General features: G+C 50.6%; 9 protein-coding genes across 14 annotated transcripts; 5 read left to right on the top strand and 4 right to left on the bottom strand.

The window, feature by feature from the left end:
* Nucleotides 1-123: 123 nt before the first annotated feature.
* FOXG_00695 (STE/STE20/YSK protein kinase) lies at nucleotides 124-4086 on the top strand. The gene has a single exon (XM_018377230.1). The coding sequence runs from the start codon at nucleotides 377-379 to the stop codon at nucleotides 2894-2896; it is 2520 nt and encodes an 839-aa protein (XP_018232918.1). The 5' UTR covers nucleotides 124-376; the 3' UTR covers nucleotides 2897-4086.
* Nucleotides 141-6268, bottom strand: FOXG_00694 (uncharacterized protein). The gene is made up of 3 exons (XM_018377229.1): nucleotides 5306-6268; nucleotides 4824-5252; nucleotides 141-4772 (listed from the first exon to the last, which is right to left on the bottom strand). Exons 1-3 carry the CDS (start codon nucleotides 6153-6155, stop codon nucleotides 3085-3087), a joined length of 2967 nt encoding a protein of 988 aa, XP_018232917.1. The 5' UTR covers nucleotides 6156-6268; the 3' UTR covers nucleotides 141-3084.
* A 95-nt stretch (nucleotides 6269-6363) lies between these two features.
* On the top strand, nucleotides 6364-9160 carry FOXG_00693 (ubiquitin-activating enzyme E1 C). Its single transcript, XM_018377228.1, has 5 exons — nucleotides 6364-6534; nucleotides 6600-6698; nucleotides 6754-6759; nucleotides 6817-6896; nucleotides 6947-9160. The coding sequence occupies exons 1-5, from the start codon at nucleotides 6485-6487 to the stop codon at nucleotides 8017-8019; spliced, it is 1308 nt and encodes a 435-aa protein (XP_018232916.1). The 5' UTR covers nucleotides 6364-6484; the 3' UTR covers nucleotides 8020-9160.
* On the bottom strand, nucleotides 6980-10038 carry FOXG_00692 (DNA-directed RNA polymerase I and III subunit RPAC1). 2 transcript variants are annotated; one of them, XM_018377227.1, is made up of 3 exons: nucleotides 9826-10038; nucleotides 9423-9660; nucleotides 7988-9368 (listed from the first exon to the last, which is right to left on the bottom strand). In XM_018377227.1, exons 1-3 carry the CDS (start codon nucleotides 10020-10022, stop codon nucleotides 8289-8291), a joined length of 1515 nt encoding a protein of 504 aa, XP_018232915.1. In that variant the 5' UTR covers nucleotides 10023-10038; the 3' UTR covers nucleotides 7988-8288. The 2 variants fall into 2 exon arrangements, with proteins under 2 accessions (XP_018232914.1, XP_018232915.1); XM_018377226.1 differs by having other exon boundaries at nucleotides 6980-9368; nucleotides 9423-10038.
* On the top strand, nucleotides 9994-11257 carry FOXG_00691 (uncharacterized protein). Of its 2 annotated transcripts, none has more exons than XM_018377224.1 (3): nucleotides 9994-10517; nucleotides 10570-10722; nucleotides 10778-11257. In XM_018377224.1, the coding sequence occupies exons 2-3, from the start codon at nucleotides 10706-10708 to the stop codon at nucleotides 10935-10937; spliced, it is 177 nt and encodes a 58-aa protein (XP_018232912.1). In that variant the 5' UTR covers nucleotides 9994-10517; nucleotides 10570-10705; the 3' UTR covers nucleotides 10938-11257. The 2 variants fall into 2 exon arrangements, with proteins under 2 accessions (XP_018232912.1, XP_018232913.1); XM_018377225.1 differs by having other exon boundaries at nucleotides 10060-10521.
* On the bottom strand, nucleotides 10193-16266 carry FOXG_00690 (uncharacterized protein). The gene is made up of 3 exons (XM_018377223.1): nucleotides 15858-16266; nucleotides 15104-15758; nucleotides 10193-15050 (listed from the first exon to the last, which is right to left on the bottom strand). Exons 1-3 carry the CDS (start codon nucleotides 15957-15959, stop codon nucleotides 11308-11310), a joined length of 4500 nt encoding a protein of 1499 aa, XP_018232911.1. The 5' UTR covers nucleotides 15960-16266; the 3' UTR covers nucleotides 10193-11307.
* FOXG_00689 (proteasome component PUP1) lies at nucleotides 16189-18313 on the top strand. The gene is made up of 2 exons (XM_018377222.1): nucleotides 16189-16739; nucleotides 16838-18313. Exons 1-2 carry the CDS (start codon nucleotides 16614-16616, stop codon nucleotides 17522-17524), a joined length of 813 nt encoding a protein of 270 aa, XP_018232910.1. The 5' UTR covers nucleotides 16189-16613; the 3' UTR covers nucleotides 17525-18313.
* On the bottom strand, nucleotides 17632-21774 carry FOXG_00688 (uncharacterized protein). Of its 4 annotated transcripts, XM_018377219.1 has the most exons (4): nucleotides 19474-21774; nucleotides 18490-19392; nucleotides 18300-18438; nucleotides 17661-18235 (listed from the first exon to the last, which is right to left on the bottom strand). In XM_018377219.1, exons 1-4 carry the CDS (start codon nucleotides 20447-20449, stop codon nucleotides 18127-18129), a joined length of 2127 nt encoding a protein of 708 aa, XP_018232906.1. In that variant the 5' UTR covers nucleotides 20450-21774; the 3' UTR covers nucleotides 17661-18126. The 4 variants fall into 4 exon arrangements, with proteins under 4 accessions (XP_018232905.1, XP_018232906.1, XP_018232908.1 ...); XM_018377218.1 differs by having other exon boundaries at nucleotides 17632-18235; nucleotides 18490-21774; XM_018377221.1 differs by having other exon boundaries at nucleotides 18300-21774.
* Nucleotides 20933-21046, top strand: FOXG_17929 (uncharacterized protein; the record flags this gene model as incomplete). The annotated part of the gene is made up of 1 exon (XM_018397946.1): nucleotides 20933-21046. One exon carries the CDS (start codon nucleotides 20933-20935, stop codon nucleotides 21044-21046), a length of 114 nt encoding a protein of 37 aa, XP_018232909.1.
* Nucleotides 21775-21820: the final 46 nt, after the last annotated feature.

Below are 21820 nucleotides of genomic sequence, written 5' to 3'. Positions count from 1 at the left end.
ATGAGGCTGTCTTTTCGCATTAGCCACCCAAGACTGCCCCGCCACAGCGTTGTTAAGTCCGCTCATTGGCTACCACCGTGACCTGTAACTTAGGGAAAGCGTCAAAGGCCCCTTTCCAAATATGCAACATTGAATGTTACAACAAACCCAATTCATTCAACGCTTTCGACATCGCCAAAAACTCACCTCCACTCATCACTCCTCGCCTTCTTTCTCATAGCTCGCACTCAGTCCAATTTCCATCTCCTCTCACTTGCATCACATGTCCAGGCTATCATGAAGTGAACCAACCAGGCATATCAAGCTCAAGCGATCTTAGCTTAGTTACACATCCCCTGCTAAGCAACCCGAGACAGGCCTCACAACATTCATCATCATGGCGTCGCTTCAAGTCAGAGGACCGGACTTTTCGGTCACAAAGCAGAAAGCGATTGAGGATGCAAAGAAAATGCAAAAAGTGGTTGCCGAGCAGTGCTCAAAAGTCGGAAAGGACCCTCCACAGTATCGACTGTCAGAGCTCATTGGCAAAGGCAGTTTTGGTCGGGTCTACAAGGCCACCTCTCTAACAACGAATCAGCTGGTTGCCGTCAAAATCATTGACATTGAAGAGAGTGACACAGTTAACCCCAAGCTCGCCGATACATATAGCGACTTGCTCAAGGAAATTAGTGCCCTGCAACTGCTCAGCAACAGTGGCGCCAAGAACATCAATCATGTTATCGATGCTCTTCCTGTCGGGCAGTCCATGTGGATGATTACAGAATACTGCGCTGGAGGCAGCGTGGCTACCCTTATGAAACCAACCTCACCAGGCGGCCTTCAGGAGAAATGGATTATTCCCATTTTGCGCGAAGTGGCCGAAGCTGTCTACTGGGTTCACGGCCAGGGTATCATCCACAGAGACATCAAGTGTGCCAATATCTTAGTCACGGAGGAGGGAAACGTTCAGCTTTGTGATTTTGGAGTTGCTGGTGTTATCGAAACCAAATTCGACAAGCGCTCAACAGTCATTGGTACACCCCATTGGATGGCCCCAGAACTGTTCGACCCTGCGGCTTCTTATGGTACTGAGGTGGATATATGGGCTTTTGGCGCCATGGTCTATGAAATTGCATCGGGTCTACCACCAAGCGTAGCTGCAGGCATGATGGACTTCAACAGACTAGGCTCATACCTCAAACAACACATCCCTCGACTTGAAGGCGACCGATATTCCCAAGGGTTGAAGGACCTCGTGGCGTATTGCTTGGTTGATGACCCTAAGAAACGCCCACCAATTGAGCAAATTCAGAGACACCGTTACATATTCAACACACAGGATGCTTATCCTGCTTCGAGCTTGGCACACTTGGTTAGAGGCTACAAGTTGTGGGAAGCTCAAGGCGGTGTTCGCAAGTCTCTCTTCTCCGCAGGAGGAGCCCAAGGGCCACCTGACCTCGCTAGCCTGGCCTTGGACAATGATGAGTGGAATTTCAGTACAACCGCTGCGTTCGATCAACAGGTGCTCCAAACTGGCGACGCTCAAGCTGTGTTTGATGTTTATGGCTCCAACGTCGACTTCAAGCAGGATGAATTCGACGATGCTTCCAGAACCCAAAAGCCAAAATCACGTCGACGTCCGCCACCTCACCTTCCTTCCGTCAAGGCACCACTAGAAAAGCTATTTGACCCAAATACGATATCGAACTACGAGGACAACTCACGAGCATATTATGGTCGTCCGTTTCCTCCGCCTACTGCCGATTTCACCCCTCCACCCCCCCCTCCTGCGTCGGATTTACCGCTAAGAGACGACTCATCTCAGTCCCCTGGAGTGAGAGAATCCCTGATTGATCTTGACATGTCCCTAGATGGTAGCAACCTCTCCGAATTTGTTGACCTGAACACAATCAGAGCTGGAGATCCCAGAGCATCGACCGACTATGACTTTGGAGATGTCTCCTATAATAAACCACCACTTAGTGATCCAGCAGATATGATGAACAACAACCGCAGAACACGAGATTGGAAGTTCCCTTCCATGGCCCCTCCCGCCTCAGCAAACCCCGAAATGTTCAGATTTCCGTTCAACGATGACCAAGGGCCAAGTACCAGCCGCCTGATCCACCCTCCGACAGAGCCAATCCAGCCTTCGGCGCAGTTCAATGACCTTGCGGTTCCCTCCCCAGTCAACAACCGAGCGTCGTCAGGCAGTCTCATTGACTTAGACATGGGTCTAGCTGATCCCATTCCTATGAGCGACTATACAAGGCCGTCCACATCACACTCGGACGTAGGATCATTGGCTGGCTCAGAGTTAGGAGGGGCCGATCCTTTCCAGCTAGAAAAGCACGCCTCTCTTTACCTTATGCCCAACAGTATACGAGAACCATCCATCTATGTATCTGATGATTCTGAGTTTGCAAATGCGGTTGCGGACCTTTCGCTCAATAACACCCAGCGACATGATCCTCAGATGTCCTACCAGCAAACACAGTTACCCCTATATCAACCCCAGGGACAACCCCAATCTTCCCAGACCAACGGGAACGCCCCGAGTGAAAGACCTTACTCCCTTAGCGAGTTCGCCGATACCGATCCTGAATCTTTCACTCCACAAACGCTTGCCGCCCCTGACCTTCAACCTCCTCCACTTCAGCCTCAACTAGATCGGTCACCAGTTCGGGACGACTACCCTCGATCTTATCAACAACAACAGCCATTCCTTCCGCCTGCACCTACTGCACCCTCACCCCAAGTTATGGAAGGCCAGGCCTCATCAGAACATGTCAAGGAGGAGCTTCGGCGCATGGCCATGAGCCTAAGCGATCATCTCAGCCACGCGAATACATACTTGTCGGGTCTTCCACTTCGAAGAGCGAGCACGACAAGGATGGAGTCTATTGAGACCCCTTGAAGACATTCACGAATGTATATGGGAATTAATTATATAACACCGTGTGATCATGGAGTTCGGAAATGGCTTGCCATTACATTGAATACTGGTTAAAAGCTGGATATTGTGCAATGCGATATATGATCATAATAAATCACGAATAGAATATTCAAAAATTTCCCCCCATTCACCAAGCTCCTGCATTTGGCTTATTGGAATCCGACCAGGTCTCCCATTAGCAAAGCTTGGTACCTTTCGATGGCCTCTCCCAACCTGATCAAAACTCCTGCCGCCAGCATTTTGACCTCGTTCTCCTCCCCACCATCCTCCCCTCTAGTCTTCTCGAACACCATTGCGACCCATTCCCTAGTCTCCATTACCTCTCTGCCTTGGGTTTCACAAAGCCGACGCATGCTGCCGCCATTTACTTCCAGCAGGGACGCCATAGCCACGAGCCACCCTTTCATGGCGCCGAGATCGCCAAAAACGTGTACACGAACGCCCAGAAGCAAGTCCCATAGCTCCGCGGTCAACTGTGGCAGCGAAAGTGTGGAGGGCCCAGCGGCGTGAACAACAATACCTAACGTCTGTAGGTAGAGCGCCAGAAGTGCATGGTTGAGTATGATTGGTTTGGCAGAACGAAGCGCGACCTGGAAATGTGCCGTGAGTGGGGAGAAGAAGGATGTCGCAAGCAGAGCGGCAGTCGTATTGGGAATAGCACGCATACGAGGTTTGGAACTAGATTTGGACTTGTAGCGGGCCGTGAAGCTTTGAAGCTTCAAAATATCAGGGCCTGTGTTGGCATCGGCTGCTTCTGCAGCAAGCGGGGCAAGGAATGAAGATGTCAGCGACTGTGAAATATTCTCGAGAGCAGTTGATGGGAGCGCTTTCAGCTGGGACGACGGCAGGGTGCTGCTATCATTTCCCGAGCCAATATAAAGTTGCTCCATCTTTTCAGGTAGCCGCTTTGAGGGAAAGGCAGCAGCCGACTGGTATTGAGATACTTCGAAACCCGCCAGTTCTCGGGCTGACAGGCCCAATGTGACAAGTATTGATGTCCGTTGGTGGAGGGAATAGTCACCCTCGAAGAAAGTTCGAGCAAACCACGGGGCCATAGTCTTGGGTTGAGAGACAACAAGCGCTACCATACCGTGTAACCGTAAATCATCGAAATTTTCGATCTCAAACTTGTCTTGTATGCCCACCAAAAGCCCAGCCAACTCATCAGCGTGGAAACTTACCTCGGTTCCATAATTGGCCTTGCGTCTGATGAGAATTGGAGCTGTCTGTAGAGCAAGCAACTGTTTGTCGTATGATTCAGAGTCTCTGAAATACGAGATGAGATCTCTGATATAAACAGGTGGTTTGGGCTTGTTGCGTTGTACAAGTGTTGCGTCGTCATCCGAGTCTTCAGGGTCAGAGTCCTTCGAGTAAGGGACGAGATCGTCGTCCTCTTCTGAAGAATCAATCTCCTCGATAATAGCTTTTGGCTTGGCTTCAGTAACAACAGGCTTCTTGTTTTGCTTGGCTTTCTTTTGAAGAGCCTCGCTTGGCGTTGAAGGTTTCCGCTTCTGAGGGACAGTCTCAGTTGCGTGGTCGAATAGGATAGGGTCGATAGGGCCAACACGATCAGAAACCTTGGTTAGGCTCTTTAATTGCTGCGCTTCCTCTGTTTCTGTCTGCACCATCTTGAAATCGAGCCTCTGTTTCTTATCATCGATCAGAGCAGACAATGATTCCCCAACTACCAAACCAAGAAACTGAGCTCTGGGCTGTGTGGAACCGATGCGATTGGAGATGGTGTTCATGTAAGTGCCCACTCGCATGAGCAACGTCAATTTCATTGGAGAAACTCTGTGTACGTAGCCAGCGGCAAGGAGCAGGATTTGGGTATGTGCTACAAAATGTCAGCAAGCATGTAGATGAAACACGTCGGGATAGTCGTTACCATCTTGCTGAAGCATTGCTGAATGTCTGATGTACAGCTCATCTCCAAATTGTGCAATGCTTTTCTCCAGTACTGCAGTAATCGCTTCTCGGTCTTGTGCGAGTGCAGCTACGACAGCTCGGCGTATACCTACTCCATCGCCAACACCAGCGCCTGATGAAGATGCACACCAGTTGATAAGAACATCTCTTCTCGTTTCGTCATTCAATGCGACTTCCATGAGAAGCCCAGCAACGGCAGAAACCTTGTCGTCGGGGTGTGTGTCTTCCAGGCTCAGACGATTCAAGTATTTCTGTGAAAGGTGCTGGAGTAAAACATGGAATACCTTCTTAGAAGTTCGATGTTGGCTGAGAGCAAGTTGTATGAAGGTTGAAATTGAGTTTCTTTTGGAAAGAAGAAGTCCGTCGATTGCAATTTTGATAAGAGTTTCTGCGGAATAAGCATCAGCAAGTATCAATAGTTGGAATCCTTATGTGTCTTACCTGAATGGTGCAGCGACAGCGACTTCTGGAACAACTCACAAGCGAAGGTCATGCCATCGGGTTCAGGTGATGAATGAACCCATGACACAATAGCATTTCCTACCCATCTGCTATATCGTAGTCCGTCAGCAATCCAGTGAACCCCATCGTCGACTTGATCGCGTCCCATGACTTCTAAAGCTTCCGCTGCGATTGACACAATCTGACCGTTCGTGAGAATTGATGCAAGTTTCTGACACTGAACTCTTTGCAGAGCGGCATTGGAAATTCCTTTGGTCGATGAGCTCCACATCGTGGGAATTGACCGGGCACTACCAATAATGGAAGATAGAATACTCAACAGAATGCCGGCGTTGATTGATAAGTCTACTCTCTTCTCTTCTTTCCCCCCTAGCCGTGACTCTTGAATGAGAACTCGCAGTTGTGTGATGACAGCGTTAAGACCTGTCAGACTGCGTAGACAGCCAAGAAAAAGATCCGCATCTCGCGGAAGTTCTGTTTTGCCCTTTGCATCATCTTCGATGTTTCCCTCAAGTAAAAGTGTCCAGTAATTTGATGCGATTTCCGAGACCAGCAAATGGATGATAGACGCAGTTTTGGGATTGGGTGTCGAGAATGAGAAGTTACTCGACGCAGATTTTGGGTTATTTAGAAAATTCAGTACCGAAATAAGTGTATCGTAGTCTGGTTGACTTTTTAATGCATCGATAAGTTCATCAGCCGTCGACTTGTCACTGATGCTGGCTGGTTTCTTTTGGGTAGAAGCTGGCTTAACCTCTGTGAAAAGTGGCTCAGGCTCATTCCGAGGTTTGAGGTAGGTTGTGCTCACAGGGGTGAGAAGGTCGTCCATTCTAGTCTGTGTAGTTTAATCTGGCGGGTTGTCCACGAAATGTCATGCTGTTTGAACTTTGAAAGCTTGATAGAGGTATACATTATTGCCTGGTGTTTACCTTAGGTTTGGGTGCTCGAAGCATTACTCACCTTGACCCCACCTTCACCGAGCTTCACCGAGCCAGCTCCAGGCAATGACGATCCTCCCCACGCACGGATCCCTTCAGAGCTCCTTACCTTAGTAACCAAGCTACGGACCACTCTCTGATCTTACATATCTCCCTGCGAACCTGCTCATACATTCATTTGGCTTGTTGTTCTTCTACAAAGTCATTGAAAATCTTCAATATGGCTAGTGTGGCTCAGGAAGCTGCCGGCGGCTACGAAGACGCGCGATGGTAAGACCTTTTAGCTGGGAGCTGTTGGAGCTCTTGAAACCACAAACAACTGACCGCAAGGCAAGGAAATACCTCGACCAAATCCGCCGTAACGCAGGACCATATACCGATCCCGATGCTACTGCGCCGGAGTTTCTGGCGCAGTTTGAAACGTTCAAAGTTCTGTGAGTGTTGATGTACACATGTTACATCCTATGAAAGCCATACTAATTTGTATAGTGTCATGTCAGTCATCTTTCTTGAAAGACTCAATTGTCCAACTCACTAACTGCCATAATACAGCGGCGCAGGAGGCCTAGGATGTGAAATTCTCAAGAATCTTGCCATGTCGAGATTCAGGAACATCCACGTAATAGACATGGGTTTGTGAATCGTCTTTTATATTAAAGATCGCTGGCTCATCTTGCTCTAGATACCATCGATATTTCCAACCTCAACCGCCAGTTCTTATTCCGAAAAGATGATGTTGGCAAATACAAAGCAGAGGTTGCCGCTACTTTCGTCCAAAAGAGAGTTAAGGGCGTCTCCATCACAGCCCACAACAACCGTATCCAGGACTTCGACGAGGAGTTTTACAAGCAGTTCCAGCTTGTAATTTGCGGGCTAGACAGCATCGAGGCCCGCCGTTGGATCAACGCCATGCTTGTTTCTATTGCCGAAGAAGCTGAAGACCCCGATGCGATAAAGCCCCTCATTGATGGTGGCACTGAAGGTTTCAAGGGACAGGCGCGAGTCATCCTCCCATCTATGACATCCTGTATTGAGTGCCAGCTGGATATGCACGCCCCGCGCGCCGCTGTTCCTCTGTGTACTATCGCCTCAATCCCACGACAACCCGAGCACTGCATCGAATGGGCCCACGTTATTGCTTGGGAGCAAGAAAAGCCATTCCCGAAGCTCGATAAGGATGACCCAGAGCATGTAACCTGGCTATTCCAAAAAGCACTTACTCGTGCGGAAGAGTTTGGCATCCCTGGTGTCACTTATTCGTTAACGCAAGGAACCATCAAGAACATTATTCCGGCGATTGCATCTACCAATGCTATCATCGCCGCTGCATGCTGCAACGAGGCTTTTAAAATCGCGACAACCTCTGCCCCTTGTCTTGGATTCGACACAAACTATATGATGTACTCTGGCAATGATAGCATCTATACATACACCTTCAAGCATGAGAAGAAGGACGACTGCCCTGTCTGTGGACGCCAGGCTCGCCCTCTTGAAGTCAATCCCAAGTCCACTCTGCTGGAGTTAATCGACTCATTCGCGATTCGCCCTGAAGCGCAATTAAAGAAGCCATCGATCCGTGCCGAGGGTAAGACTCTATACATGCAGTCTCCTCCAGGTTTGGAGGAGCAGACGCGCCCGAACCTGAGTAAGACCCTCACAGAGCTTGGGCTCGAAGACGGACAACAGGTTGTTGTCACTGATCCTGCGTTCCCCCTTGAATTCAACTTTTACTTCAAGTTTAAGACAAGTTCTTGATTCTCAGTCAAGTGGTCAGTAAAGGGCGTTCGGGCTTTTGGGCACCTTTAGGCGTTGGATTAATAAATGAGAGGTATATGATGACGACTCAAAAATACTAGAAGAGTATCCTTTTTAAGAGGGCAGAGAAGAAACGGGTGACGAGTATTATGATGTGGTCATGGTATCATTCCTTTTTATCTAACCGTAGAGACCGCAGAAAACAAATCAACCCAAAAATTATGATACTGCGCCAAACAAGACCCGAAATATCCTTGCGATGTAGTTGGCTACCTCGCCATGTTGATAACTTGCTGCTCAAGCTTCTTGCACTTGAGCTTGAGGTGCTTAACTGACTCGAGGAAAAGCTCATCGCTATCCCACTGCCCTGTGCTCTCGATGGAGAAGATAAAATGATCTCGCCTTCGGCCAAGCTTCACCTTGCCCTCGAACTCCTTGTGTCGTAGAGCCTCTCGGCTGACAGTATCCTTCATTGCATCAACGACCACGGCCTTGGTCTCGCCCTCCTGGCCCTCATAACCGCTACCAGCCTCAGCAGCTTCCTCGGCCGTAACCTTTTCGAGGCCGATGACACCCTTGGGGAAGCACTTGGCAAACTTTTCGGCATCAGCGCCCAAGATAGGCTTGGTAATGGTAATGGTAGGTAGGAGACGGTAGGAGGCTGTCGCGACAGGAGAGAACTTGGCGTGATCGGATCCAATTCCCTTGTGCATATGCATGGCGAGGTTAATGGTCTGTCGGGGTCGCAGCTTGGCGATCAAGATGTCTGGGTTCGTGGGCGCAATGGCGTCCTCGCCGCTGAAGTACTCGACCTGCTTGCCAGTAGGGACGAAGACGATGTCGCGCGCATAAACGTGGGCGTTATGGTAAGCTTTGAGAGGGTCGTTCTCAGCGGGCGAAGCATCCTCATTGACGGTGCATGTCACGTTAAGCTCGAGGCGGACCGTGTTCCAGTCGAAGCAGCCGGCATAAGGGTCCTCGCCAGCCTCTGGCTTCTTGTGCCACTTGAGGAAGTTGTGCAGACCCTCACGGCCACCCTTGAATGGAATGAGTCCAAGACGATGCGCGAGAACCTCGTCTTGAATGACAGAGGTGTTGTTCTCGATATAAACGTTCTCGATAGCGAGGGTGGGAATCTCGGAGAGTAGAATACGTCGAAAAGCGTTTGCGAGCGAAGCGTCGATTCCGACAAGAGAGAAAGAGGCGAGGAACTGATCGTTTTGGTGAAATTTTACGGAAAACGCATCGCGGAAACGATCAAGCGTGAATGCGAGGTCTTCTCCAGGGTGATGGCCTGGGTAATCAGTGGAGGTGATATTTGTGACGGTTTCCTTGTTGATGCCAACAGTCTGGGCGCAAAAGTTAGGTTATAGTGCATTCAGCATTGCTCAATTGAAGTTTACCTGACGATTGGCAATTTCCTCTGCAGTAGGAGCTTTTCTCCACGCAGCCTGCTGTGTGGGTGCCATTGCGGTGGTGGGTATTATGTATATGCAGACTGGTGAGTAGGCGTGGTGATTGTTTAAACGTGCGATGGTGATGAGCGAAGCAAACAATAATTTTTTGAAGCCCCTCCGAGGTGAAGATTCGGTGAGTGGAAGGTGAAGAAAGTGGATAATCCAAGGTGAAGAATTAGTGGATCTCGGGCTGTCAGTCTTGCCTGCAGAAAGAGACGGCGCAGATTTCCCCACTCGTCTCCGAGACCGCCGACCGTGCCCGACCCATGCTTCGGTGGGTGTCGGCTTCAGACCACGGGCCCCACTCACGATGAACCGGAGTTTGGGCTGCGAAGCTGCAGGTACGTACCTAATATTATGAGAACATGGTCTGATAACAGTGACAATGTCAGTCGAGGTGGCTTTGCACGAGGACAGCCTGCGTTGGATTCTTTCATGAGGGAGGGCATTGCAATTGTTGAGAGCATGTAAATAATTATGAGTCTTATCTTGTAAAACCAGAACCTTGGTCTGATAGTGAGCGACTTCGGACCATTTGCGCCGCATCAACCAGACATAGGCCCTTGAAAGCTCGCTTATAAGACGAATCTCTCAAGTCCTTTTTTGCCTCTTGTCTAGGATGCCGAGATTGTGCCCCTGCTACTCCGTAGTCGGGAAGTGTTCATAGAACAGACTCATTCACCGGGCCGGCCTCTGGCCATATCAGCGCACCCAATCAGTCGTCGTCCATCGCCAGATTCCCGTCCCCAATCCATCATATACATACTAGGATCCCCTAGACCAGTTGCAGCGCACTTCATCCTCCTCGTTCCAGGGGTCACGCGCACGCTCTACCCCCGCTGAGAGATCCCATCACTTCCCTGTCCGGGCAACCCGTACGACGTCAGTATTGCGCCCATGTCCTCCAGTCAAACTCAGAGTCCTTGGCGAACCCCTGCTCTATCCTCAAAGTTGATGCCGGTCACACGTGCAATTCAAAGGTCCTGTCAGTCAGTCACCAGAGCACAACCGGTCCGGCCAAGCAATCGTTTGTAATGCAATGTATGTAAGTTGATTTGACCAGAGAAGAGATCAGCTATATAATACTCGTTAGCTTCCCATCTTTTCTCCAATTCATCATTAGTATCATCATCATCGTAAAGCAAACAATTGGCTTTTGAGAAATACACTAAAGCACCGTCAACAACATCTGCCACTTATACACGGCAACAGACCAACAACCTTTCAGGATGCTCTCCTTCGTCAAGTACGTCGATCCAATTCTCATTCAAGGCTCCCCTCACCTAACAGTGGCCTCTCAGCTACACTCCTCGACCTCACCCCGAGCACAAGAACAAGGAACATTGCCGGGTTCACTCTAACCCATCAAACATTCCTCGCGATATCTCCAACAATACTCCAGCCACCGACCCCAAGTCTGCCATCCCACGATCTGCCGCTCCTCCTGCTCCAGCAGCCTGAGTGAGTTGACCACATAGTTCAATGCTTGCACAACATATGTCTTCATGAAATTCAACGTCTGAGGATACCCGAGGAGTAAAATGGTGTTTGTTTGGTAAACCAATTGGTCGTAATAGGTTGGACAAAATGGGTTAATTGAGTTGAAAGTACGATTCTCACAATGCAACTAGCTACAGAGAACTGTCATGAATCAAAAAGGGAAAATGTACTGCAGGGGGGAAAAATACATTAGCTATCCGGGTAGCTGGTATGGCCAATTGATACACTATTTAAAATCTAAGATACAGTTGCTTGGTTGCTCCATGCCCTATTCATCACCATGTTCTGTCTTGTTTCGCCGTGATAATGTCCATCCTGTCATTGTCCTTGATTATTCGATATCCTCCATATTCCAAACACTGACACCTCTCTTCTCGACGCTGCTCTTCAGCTTGCCCAATACCGCTTGCCGACGTGTTCTCTTGTCCATTAAATCACCCTTCTCCTCTCGACTGAAGCCACTAAGTTTCTTGCGTGGGGGAGTGGCTCGCACAGATGCACTCAGAGACATGCTGCCCGCAAAGCTATGGCGCAAATTTCTAACGGGGGTTCCTTCAGGGGAGAACATGATGCTCCTCCTTCCCTGTGGTGTCACCATAGGAGACCCCTCCCGGCTTGTAGAGTTGAGATTGACTTTGCGCAGCTGGTTTTCGAGAACGTCGATATCTCCGCTGCGCTTCTCAACCATCGCCGTCATCTTCCCAATAGTACGTATGACCGCCTCAACCGTAGGAACGTTTGCCTTGCCTTTGCCTGAAGCGCCAGAGGCGGACGCAATTCTTGTCTTGAGCAGCGTTAAGGCTTCTTCTGCATCAGCCAAGAGCTTCGAAAACTTGGCGAACTCGCGTCGCAGTTCGTTCTGCTGTGTTGCTTGCTCCGCACTCAGAGGCATAGATCGTGTCACTTCAGCCTGATCAGGGTCGGTTCTGATCATAAGGATTTGTTTCAAGTCCTCCTGCTTAGCTCGAAGGCGATGCATATCTCTGGTAAGTTCGTGACAAGCATCGAGTTTAGCGTCCAAGTCACGAACCCGCCCGTCCTCAAGATCATTGTACAGTTCATTGTCCAAGATGTTCCCCAACTCATCAATCTCGCAAAGAACCCAGTCTTCGGGGTCGTCAAGATCCTCTTTACTGCGTCCACCCTGCTTGCAGTTCTCCGTGTGGCCCTTGATGAATGACTTGACAGTTCGCGCATTGAGACCGAGTGTATCAATCATCGAATTAATATCACGATAGACTGCTTCGACTTGGCTTGGAATGCTTTCCTTAGCAGGCGGAGCGACGTTCGAATGGGCAATGAACTCATCCAGGGTCAAACTTCCTTCCACGTCTGATGCCAGAAGCTTCTGAACCTCATCATCATCCTCGTCAACTAATGGCTGGGTTTCTGCAGCCTCCTGTTTGGCCTTTAATTTACGATGCTGGGCTACAAATGGGTCTTCTGACGAGCCAACGTCTCTGCTGGTTATGGAAGCACCCATTTGAGACTGCCTATGCCCGAGGAGATGCGAGGCAATTCCTGGGGCACTCACAGATCTCATGTTCTCTGACCTGAGGACCCTATTCGGCACTGCCCCTCGAACCGGACTCGGGGAGCGGGGGCTGGTCGCGTTAGGTCGTGGGAACACGGGGGCATTGCGGCTGAGTTCGCCAAACAAAGGCCGTGAGCCTTCTTGATTTGTTCGGGGGCTTCCAAGAGCATGCCCGCCAGGTCCACCAAATGAGCTTTGAGGTGTATATCCGGGAGTGAGGTTGCTGACTGTCGGACTCAGATCCTTGGCAACATCGATACCACTGCCCTCGGACCCGTCATCATCTCCTTCCTCTCCTTCCTCTCCATCATCGTCTTCCTCTTCGTCGTCGTCTTCGTCATCCAGATCATCACTATCGTCCGAAGGGGGTCCGGCGACGGCGGGGAAAAGGCTCGAGGGTGCCTTTGGAGTACCATCTGGTTTGTCAAAAACGGATCTTGGTTTTGTAGAAATGATTGGTTCAGATGGCAGGGGGGCAGCAGAGGCAGCCGATTCCTTGTCTGTCGGTTTGGATACATTAACAAAGTCTGGCGGCAATGGGGCATCAGAGGCCTCAGCTGCTTTGGCAGCAGACGAGGAAGACTTAGGTTTGGGTATGAAGTCTGGGGGCAGAGGAGCGGCTTCAGTCTTGGATGCCGCTGATGAGGAAGACGATTCACCAACAGCAAAGCTGGCCTTGCTGGTCGTATCCGGAGGCAGCGGGGCGTCATCTTCTTCTACCTTGATTTTAGGGTTCTCGGCCTCAGGGCTCTTAGCCTTAGACGGCTCCGACTTCTGCCCAAAGATTCCTGTGTAACCGCTTGGCTTCTGTTGTCCTCCGAAAATACTGGCCTTTGGTGTGTTCTGCTGCGATCCGAAGAGGGTTCCACCAGCCTTGGGTGTCGCAGAGGTTGAACTGAACAGCCCTCCGCTTGGCTTAGGGGTACTCGAGGGGGATCCAAAAAGACCGCCACTGGGTTTCGGTGTCTCCGACTTGTTTCCAAAAAGCCCACCACCAGTGGAGCCAAACTTCGATGGTTGTCCAAAAATTGATGTCTGGGGGGCTGGCGATGTTGCAAAACCGAACTTAGATGGCGCAGGTGTTGTAGTTGGCGTTGTGGACTCGGGGCTTTGTTGCGCAGGGAATAATGAGTCCTTGGATTTTGCTTGGGGGGTCTCCTCCGTTGCTCCCGCAGTGTCCATTTCCTCATCCCTGGGTGTTGGCGTCGTAACTTCAGGTTTGTTAGTCGAATCGGTAAGGGCTGATCCAAAGTTGCTACCAAACAGAGAACCGCCGGGTTTAGCTGCGTCGTCCTTGGCAGATCCATCAGGCTTGAAGGAGCTCTGGAGCTTGAAAGGGGTAGACCCAAAAGGACTGCCAGAAGATTGTTCAGATTTGGCCGGGAAAGCTGTTTCGGTATTTGAGGTGGACCCGAAAGGATTGGCAGCGGATTGACTGCCGCTGCCAAATACGCTACCACTATTATTGTTATTCACAGAAGCAAAACCACTCTTGCCGGTGAAGCCAGCAAAGCCCCCCGATGCAGGAGCACTTGATGGAGAATTGGACGCCGCCTTGCCAAAAGGACTGGTATTGCTGTTGTTTGCGAAGCTCGAAAATCCTGACTGTCCAAAAGCAGGAGTTACAGCTGACGCTCCACCTGATGCTGATGCCCAAGGAGAGCTCTTCGCACCTAGCTGGGACGATTGCCCAAAGCCGATGGAACTAGGCTTGCCGAATGCCGGAGCAGAGGTGGCTGCAGTATTGCTGAAGCCGCTTGAACCAAACACGGCGCCCCCTGTGCTAGGGGCAGCAGAACCGGTGTTAGCACCACCCCATGGAGATGACTTCTGTCCAAGCTGCGAAGCCGAGCCAAACGCGGAAGGGGTAGGATTGGAAAAGGGCGATGCCGAAGCTGCAGGACCGGCTTGGGTTGCTGGAGCTGGTGTCGGCGCTGATGTGCCCTCAACCGCAGCCAAGTGAGGATACGAGGTACCCTGTCTGATAGAGTCGTTATAGACTACCCACCAAGCGCAGAGAACACCCTCATGTGTGAGTACCCAGAACCCAGGCAGTGGACCTGGCGATTCTTCCAGTTCGACGTCCGATGGAATGGGCTTGTAGACCTTGTCCTTGCCGGAAAGGTCGAGAGCTACACCAATCGGAGTGGAATCATCCATGGAGTCAGTCATTGGCAATGTTGGCCTCTTGGTATCATCCAAGAACTCTGTCGTCGTGAACACTCCAGTGATAGCATCTGCAGGCTTGTCTGTAGCCAAAGGTGTCTTGGAACGGCTCAAAACGCCCATTTCCGAGGCTGCGGTAGAAGCGACAATGAGCATATCTTGGAGAGCTGGTGGAAAGTCTCGGAGTCGCAGAATCGAGTGATGTGGTGTCTTGTCTGATCCAAACGGCTCGACAGGATCGGTAAGCTTCTGAAAGTTGAAAGATGATGGTGGTTGGCGCGTAATGATATGGTAGATAGAGGTCGGCGGTGATTCGTTATTTGAAGTATGGATGGACAAGAACAGGTGGTTCTCGAGCCAGGTAAGAGATGATACTGAGATGATGTTAGCCAAACTTGACGTTAAACGAAACCTTGCAGTTACGTACCATGAAAGTCACCCACGCTCGGCGGCTTAGGGATCTCTCCTTTCCCTTCTCCTTCTGGAGTCATCTGGAAAATTGTGCCATCACCCAGACCAGCGCATAGTTGCTTGCCTTTGGAGCTCCAGCTAACACAGCTAACTTGGTTTTTAAGAACGCTGCTGATTTGCCGTTCTTTCAGGTTTGCCATGTGCAAGTTACCGTTGTTCGTTACGATAGCGCAAAGCTCCGCCTTCTCAGGGGTAGGGTTCGGGATCATGGCTCTCAGGGTTTCACCGTTCGTTGATAGCTCGAAAGCCGAGTTTGTTGATCCCGATAACAGACTCTGAACCTCATAGACAGCCAAGCCGCCGCCAGATTCGGCGGAAAGGATTAAATAGTTTTCGTCCGCAGTAAATGATAATTGCGAAACTCGCATCGGCATAGGGATCTTGAGCTGAGGCTCGAACTCGCGAATATCTGAGTCGCCATCTTTGGGCTTTTCGAAAGCTTTTCGCACCGATTCGGTTGTGGCGATGACAACTTGGTCGGGTCCAGCAGCAGCGACAAGACCTTTGCGCGAAGCGACGCTGAGAAGCGACGCGGTAGAAGATGGAAGAGATGACCACGTGGATGTAAGGCGAACCTTGGCGTCGCCGGCGATAGAGAGAAAACCGAGGTCCTGTACAGATTGAGAGTGGTTAGCATCACGTCCAAGAAGTCAACAAAACAAACAAGACTATGAAATGAAACCATCAAGTTAGAAGAATAGCGCACTCACCTCTGTCTGAATTGTCTCCAGATCAGGGCCTGTAGTCAGTCCTCCTGCTCCTGCCGTACTCCCGAGCATGGCGTTTCCTGAATTGCCAAAGCTGAAAGCCATGACTGTAGCAGAGTAGCCGGCCTTGGAGAGAGGACCTGAAGTTCATAAATTTGCCTTCAGCATAGGAGTGGGCTGGGGCGACCGGGGGGAGCTTTGGCCCAGGCAGTGGTAGGCTGGGGGACGTGCTTTGACAGATAGTGATTGGCCGATTGATGCACCTAGAGGCACAGAAGACTTAGAAATTCAGTTGCTGATGATTTTAGATGATACCTCTAAGAGTTGGGGATGTTTTGAGTTTAGGTTAGATACGAAGCTTCATATCAAGTCGAAACTGCCCGACTAACTCATTGACTTTGATATTCTCTTGCCAAACTCCTCCTCACGTGTTAAAGTTTGAGCCACTGGTTAGGTACTGCTCCAGCCTGGGCGTGGTCTGCCTATCGTGCCTATTAGGTTCGACCAATCAGAGCGCGCCGCTGTATGCTGCTGTAGGTGCTCAGTGAAGCTCAACTGCTGGAGGCAGCTTTTAGCCTCGTCATCAGCTCTGCCTTGTTAACCTCAACTCGTCTCGCAATTCAACGACCAGCAACATCCCCATCGCAAAAGATACCCCGAGCGATCTTACCATTTCTCACGATACCGCATTATCCTACAGGCACTCGGGCAAATCAACTATCTTGATATTTTCAACCGGGGAATCATAGGTTGCTCAAAATGCCAGGCTTCGACTTCTCAAACTACAACCGCAATGCGGCTCTCCACGCCCGAGGAGTGCCTCTGCCCAAGGCTACCAGCACTGGAACGACTATTGTTGGATGCATATTTGATGGTGGTGTTGTGGTAAGTGATACCTTGCTGTCTCGAGTACCGGTCTTCGGACATTGAATGGAGCTACCGCCATCCCACCAAGAGCTCAGTACTGACACCCTTTCCATTAGATTGCTGCCGATACTCGAGCCACATCCGGTCCCATTGTCGCCGACAAGAACTGCGAGAAGCTTCACTACATCTCTCCTCAGATTTGGTGCGCTGGCGCCGGTACCGCCGCTGACACAGAGTTCACCACCGCCCTCATCTCTTCTCAACTCGAGCTGCACTCCCTATCCACAGGTCGCAAGCCCCGTGTCGTCACTTGCATGACCCTCCTGAAGCAACACCTCTTCCGCTACCAGGGCCACATCGGTGCCTACCTGGTCGTTGCTGGCGTCGACCCTACTGGCACCCACCTCTTCACTGTCCACGCTCACGGCAGCACAGATAAGCTTCCCTATGTTACCATGGGCAGTGGTAGCTTGGCAGCTATGAGTGTCTTTGAGACGCAGTGGAAGCCCGATCTTAACCAGGAGGAAGCCGTGAAGCTGGCGAGCGACGCCATTCTTGCTGGTGTCTGGAACGATCTGGGCTCGGGTTCAAACGTGGACGTGGCTATCATCACCAAGGACAAGACAACACTCAAGAGAAACTACATCAAGCCCAACGAGAAGGAGCCCAAGCTTCAGAGTTACCGTTTCCCCAAGGGCACGACGGCGGTGCTGAACGAAAAGATCATCAAGAGGGACGAGATCAAGCGGTACATTAGCGTGGAAGACGTACCCGTGGAGGAGAAGATGGATGTTGACAGCTAAATAGAGATCCTACCGGAACTTTAGATGAGGTAGACCACGGCATGTAACAACACGCAATCCCAGTACACTACACACTGGGTCACTGAACAGGCCATCATCTGTGGCAGGCAGAGTTGTGACTGATGATGCCAGTACAGCTCAATACAATATTTCGAATGCAATTAATTTTTTAAAAAAAAAAGAAAAGAAAAGGCAAGATTTTGTCTGACTTGAGTGCCTCTGCTTTTCGCTAGTCCCTGGATATGAGATGCAATGTCCAAGAACGTGTTGAATAGAATAGACAACCATCGTACTACAATTCAAGTAGCGGTGTCTTTGCTGTGCCTGCAGTAGGCATAATAATTCATATCACCCTTTCATCGGGGTATGTTCACTAAAAATCCTCATCTAGAACCTGACGCTGAATACGGAACTGAATCTAGTTCCTTCACCTGGCCCAGGTCCAGCCCTGGGCAGACGTTACAGGGAGCACAAGAATATTCCTCCTAAATCCCATGAAACCCCCAATGCAATGGAAAACCAGTAAAAACTCCGATTAAAATGGGTATGTCGAAGATGTCATCATTATCATAGTAGGCGTGTCACTGGAGCGGCTCGTGAGCTCACTTCAGTCCAAACATGGTTCTGGTTCGAGATTTGCTGCGGGCCTTCTTTTTGTCTTTCTTGGACGCGGTTGACTCGCCGTCGTCATCGTATTTGGCCTTGTGAATCCTGTTTAATGTTAGTGAGCACGAGGGTGGATTGCAGGTTATATGCCCTGGATGTCGAGACTTACCAGCTATTCCCAACCATGCTCATACCCTTGGCTTCAGCCATGCGATAGAATTTGGCGCTCTTCTTCAGATTCTTCTTACATCCAATACCCTGTGCATAGCAGAAGCCAGCTTCAGCCAGCGCATCGACATCGCCCCAGTCTAAGGTCTTGGTTAGCAATTGGCTGTTAATGGTTCATCTGGGAGACCTACTACCAGCGATCTCGAAGCAACGGAGAGCCAGTGACTTGTCCTGCTCAATACCCCAGCCATTCATGTGACTCACTCCCAATTCGTAAATGCTCAGAGCAAATTGGGCTTTTCGAGTTCTTCGTTCCACAACGTCAACATGCTTGCCCTCCTTTACATGACTCTCATCATCCGCGATCTCGACACTAGCGCATTCCGCGGCCTTTCTAAGCCATTCCACGCCCTCTTTCTGATTAGCACGCATACCCCATCCATGACGACAGGCAAGCGCATAGAGAAGCATAGCGGTCGGGTCGCCTAGACGTGCTGCATATCTGAGGTGGTATGTGGATTCTTTCAGATCCCCACTTTCATGACATGCGATACCCTTCGCCAAGTGTTCTTCTGCACTCATTTCCAATGCTGTAGGTGCTGTCGAGCGAGCGGTTGGGGGCGGTTTGATCGTGCTTGCTGTGTCACTGGTGGCTATTGACACAGGCGTTCGACCTCGGCCTCTAGGCGCATCCTCTGATGCACGCGGCTCCTCAACTGATGGTCTGCTTGCAGTTGGAGATAGCTGGGGCATCGGTGGCGGTGTCGTTTCCGATTGAACCTTTCTCAGCTCGATCGATGCCTTCGGCATTGAGCTACCCGACGCCAGGGAATCGTCTGGAACAGTATTGGCGGAGGAGCTTGTAGGTCGAGTGGGAGGTGACGGCGGAGGGGCATTCTCAAATCGGTGGACGTCGCTTGGGGGCACCATGGGTTGTTCCCAATGGAAGGAAGCCTGTGGATTATTTTCATCTGGTTCCACGCGTTGAATGGCCTTGCCTCTCGGGAGTGAGAATTTGGAATAGATGTAGGACGGTGCACCCTTATCACGGTCTTCGGCCTGTTGCTCAAGGAATGCCTCACTATGCATGCTCACTGGTGTATGAACCGACTCATCAGCCAAAATGAACGAAGGCTGGCTATCAGAGGAAGCTTGTCTCAAGGGTGGCTCCATACCAGGTGTGCCAGACCTGCTCATAGGTCTTGAAAAGTTGAAGGACGGTCGAGGAAGCGCAGAGGATTCGGAGCCAATGGAAGGCGATCGTCGATAAGAGCCCACCGCAGGGGAGGTCATTGCACTTGCAGAAGATAGCTTCCGTGGAGGCAGTGAGTGAAACGAAGCCGCCATGCCACTAGAGCCATCCTCATCGGTAGGCAATGCCGGAGATGAGACATTGCTGGGTGTACGTCGTCTTTGATGAAATGAGGTCAGAGGTGGCGCCAGTCCGAGTTCATCATATGAATGCTTGGGCTTTTCTGGTGAACCGGTGACTGATTCGCTGATCGAGCCGCTTGGTTGTCGGGCAGAAAGTAGCGAGGCAGCATCATCTTTCCGAGACGGAGATGATTCAACTCGCCTGTCAAACTGGGACTGCGTATCACTATGTAACGGCGAGGGCGATCGTTCCCTCCTGGCGCCGAAAAATGAGCCAGTCTCATCAATATGATCCAACACCCGTCCTCTAGACGGAGCTCGTGGAGGCACTGCGGGTACCTCTTCATCGGGAGTAGGCGGTATTCGGCTCATTCGTGGATGCATAGACACAGGGCGCTCGGCGTCATCGCTAAAGGCATCCTCCACCTCTGTCCTTACCGCGAGACCAGAACTAGGGCGCAGAGGAGGGTGATCACCGGCCTCGGAGCCTGAATCTTGTGACAATGAGCGAAAGTACTCAGAGCGGCCCTGAACGATTAATGGGCTTTCAACAGTTAGAGGAGGAAGGCGACTCATTCGGTTGCCCTCTTTGGCGCTTTCTTGCAATTGCCTTGCGAGTAGGCGACTCTGCATGGCGAAAGCGTCCAAGGGGGACAGCTCAGGAGGAACCTCGCCAGCAACATGGAGGCGAGGTGAGCGCAAGGGTTTAGAGACTGTAGAAAGGTTGGAGTTCGAAGAATCCGACCGCAAGTCCAGTAGAGACGGACGTGACGACATGGTGGTCGCTTTAGAATAAAAGTCTAGCTATGGAGGTGTGTTTCCATGCAGACCATGAACTTGGAGGCCAAGATGCACTGCAGATGCGAATACAAGACGACAGTCGTTTCGGTATAGTTCCAGAGCGCTCGAAATCTGCACAGTCGGGGGAGGTCGAAGGATTGCTGCGCTGAGTTTATGTGAAAGTGAACAAGCTGTCGCAAATCCCTATGAATCGAAGAAGCGATTATCTAAGCCAGTATGTTGCGCGAGAGCATAAAGTACAGTGCAAAACGGAGGCCTGCTATCGGTCTTGGTGGAAGAAAGCAAATAATGTGTGATGTTTAACAGACGTCAAGAATGACGGCGAGTCGAGGGCGAGAGGTAGTAGCCAAGGAGGGATCGGCGTCGGAGAGGGACCTTGCGCGGGCCGTGCTATGCGAATTGTGATACGGAGATGGTCGCTGGAACAAAGTTGAAACAAGCAAAGAGCCAGAAGACCAGATGAAGTCGTCGGTTGGAAAGAGAGGCGCTGTGAGGTCGATGGTAATGCGACGCGGTGCCGTGGCGTGTATTCAGGGTACTGTGCTATTCGGCTTCAATGGGCGTTGTTGGTGATTCTCGTGGGGTGATGGACGACACTGAATGACGTTGATCTATGGAGGCTTGGAAATCGAAAGAGCAAAGCCACAAACAGTCTGAATGAAATCAAAAGAAGAATTGAAAAGAAGAAAGAAAGCAAGAAAGAAAAGAGCGGCGAGTGCGTGTACGTGAATGACAATTCAAACAATACGTATGTATGTAGCAGCGAACAATGGCGGCGTCACAGGGCTAAGTTGTCTTGGACGAGAGGTATGTACAGTACCGGGTGGTGTGTAGAGTTGGGTGGGAGGTAGTGGAGGTTTAAGGTGAAGGGGCCTGAGAGCTACTAATCTACCCGACCTAATGTCCTAATTAAAGTACGATGCGGGAAAGACATCCATTAGCTAGGCCCCCATGGATGTAAAGGAACGGTACATGACCACCCATAGCCCGGCCCCCAAGCACCAAGACAAGGCACTAATTTACGTTCCCTGTGCAGCTTTATTAGGTATTGGTTCCAGTGCAAAGACAGTCAGGATTTGATGGAAGAAAGGGTGGAGCGATAGAAGAAGGCATGGATGGATCAAGGATGGAACCCGTCTCTTTTCTGATGGATCCATCCATAAGAAGGTGGAGAGAGTCAGAGGTCCAAGGGAAGCAAGAGGCGTTGGGCTGTGCGACACTCCAAAAGACATGATTACAGAATTGGGAACAAAGCACTGCAGGAAGATGTTGGGGCGCTGTGTGACTATGATGTCTGGTTCGTGAAGATATGAGGGCATTGAGTTGCACAATGTGAAGCCTTGTGCA

The sequence above is a fragment of the Fusarium oxysporum genome, chromosome 1, assembly GCF_000149955.1.
Source record: "Fusarium oxysporum f. sp. lycopersici 4287 chromosome 1, whole genome shotgun sequence".
NCBI lineage: Eukaryota > Fungi > Ascomycota > Sordariomycetes > Hypocreales > Nectriaceae > Fusarium > Fusarium oxysporum.
This window is presented reverse-complemented; position numbering and strand designations above follow the sequence as displayed.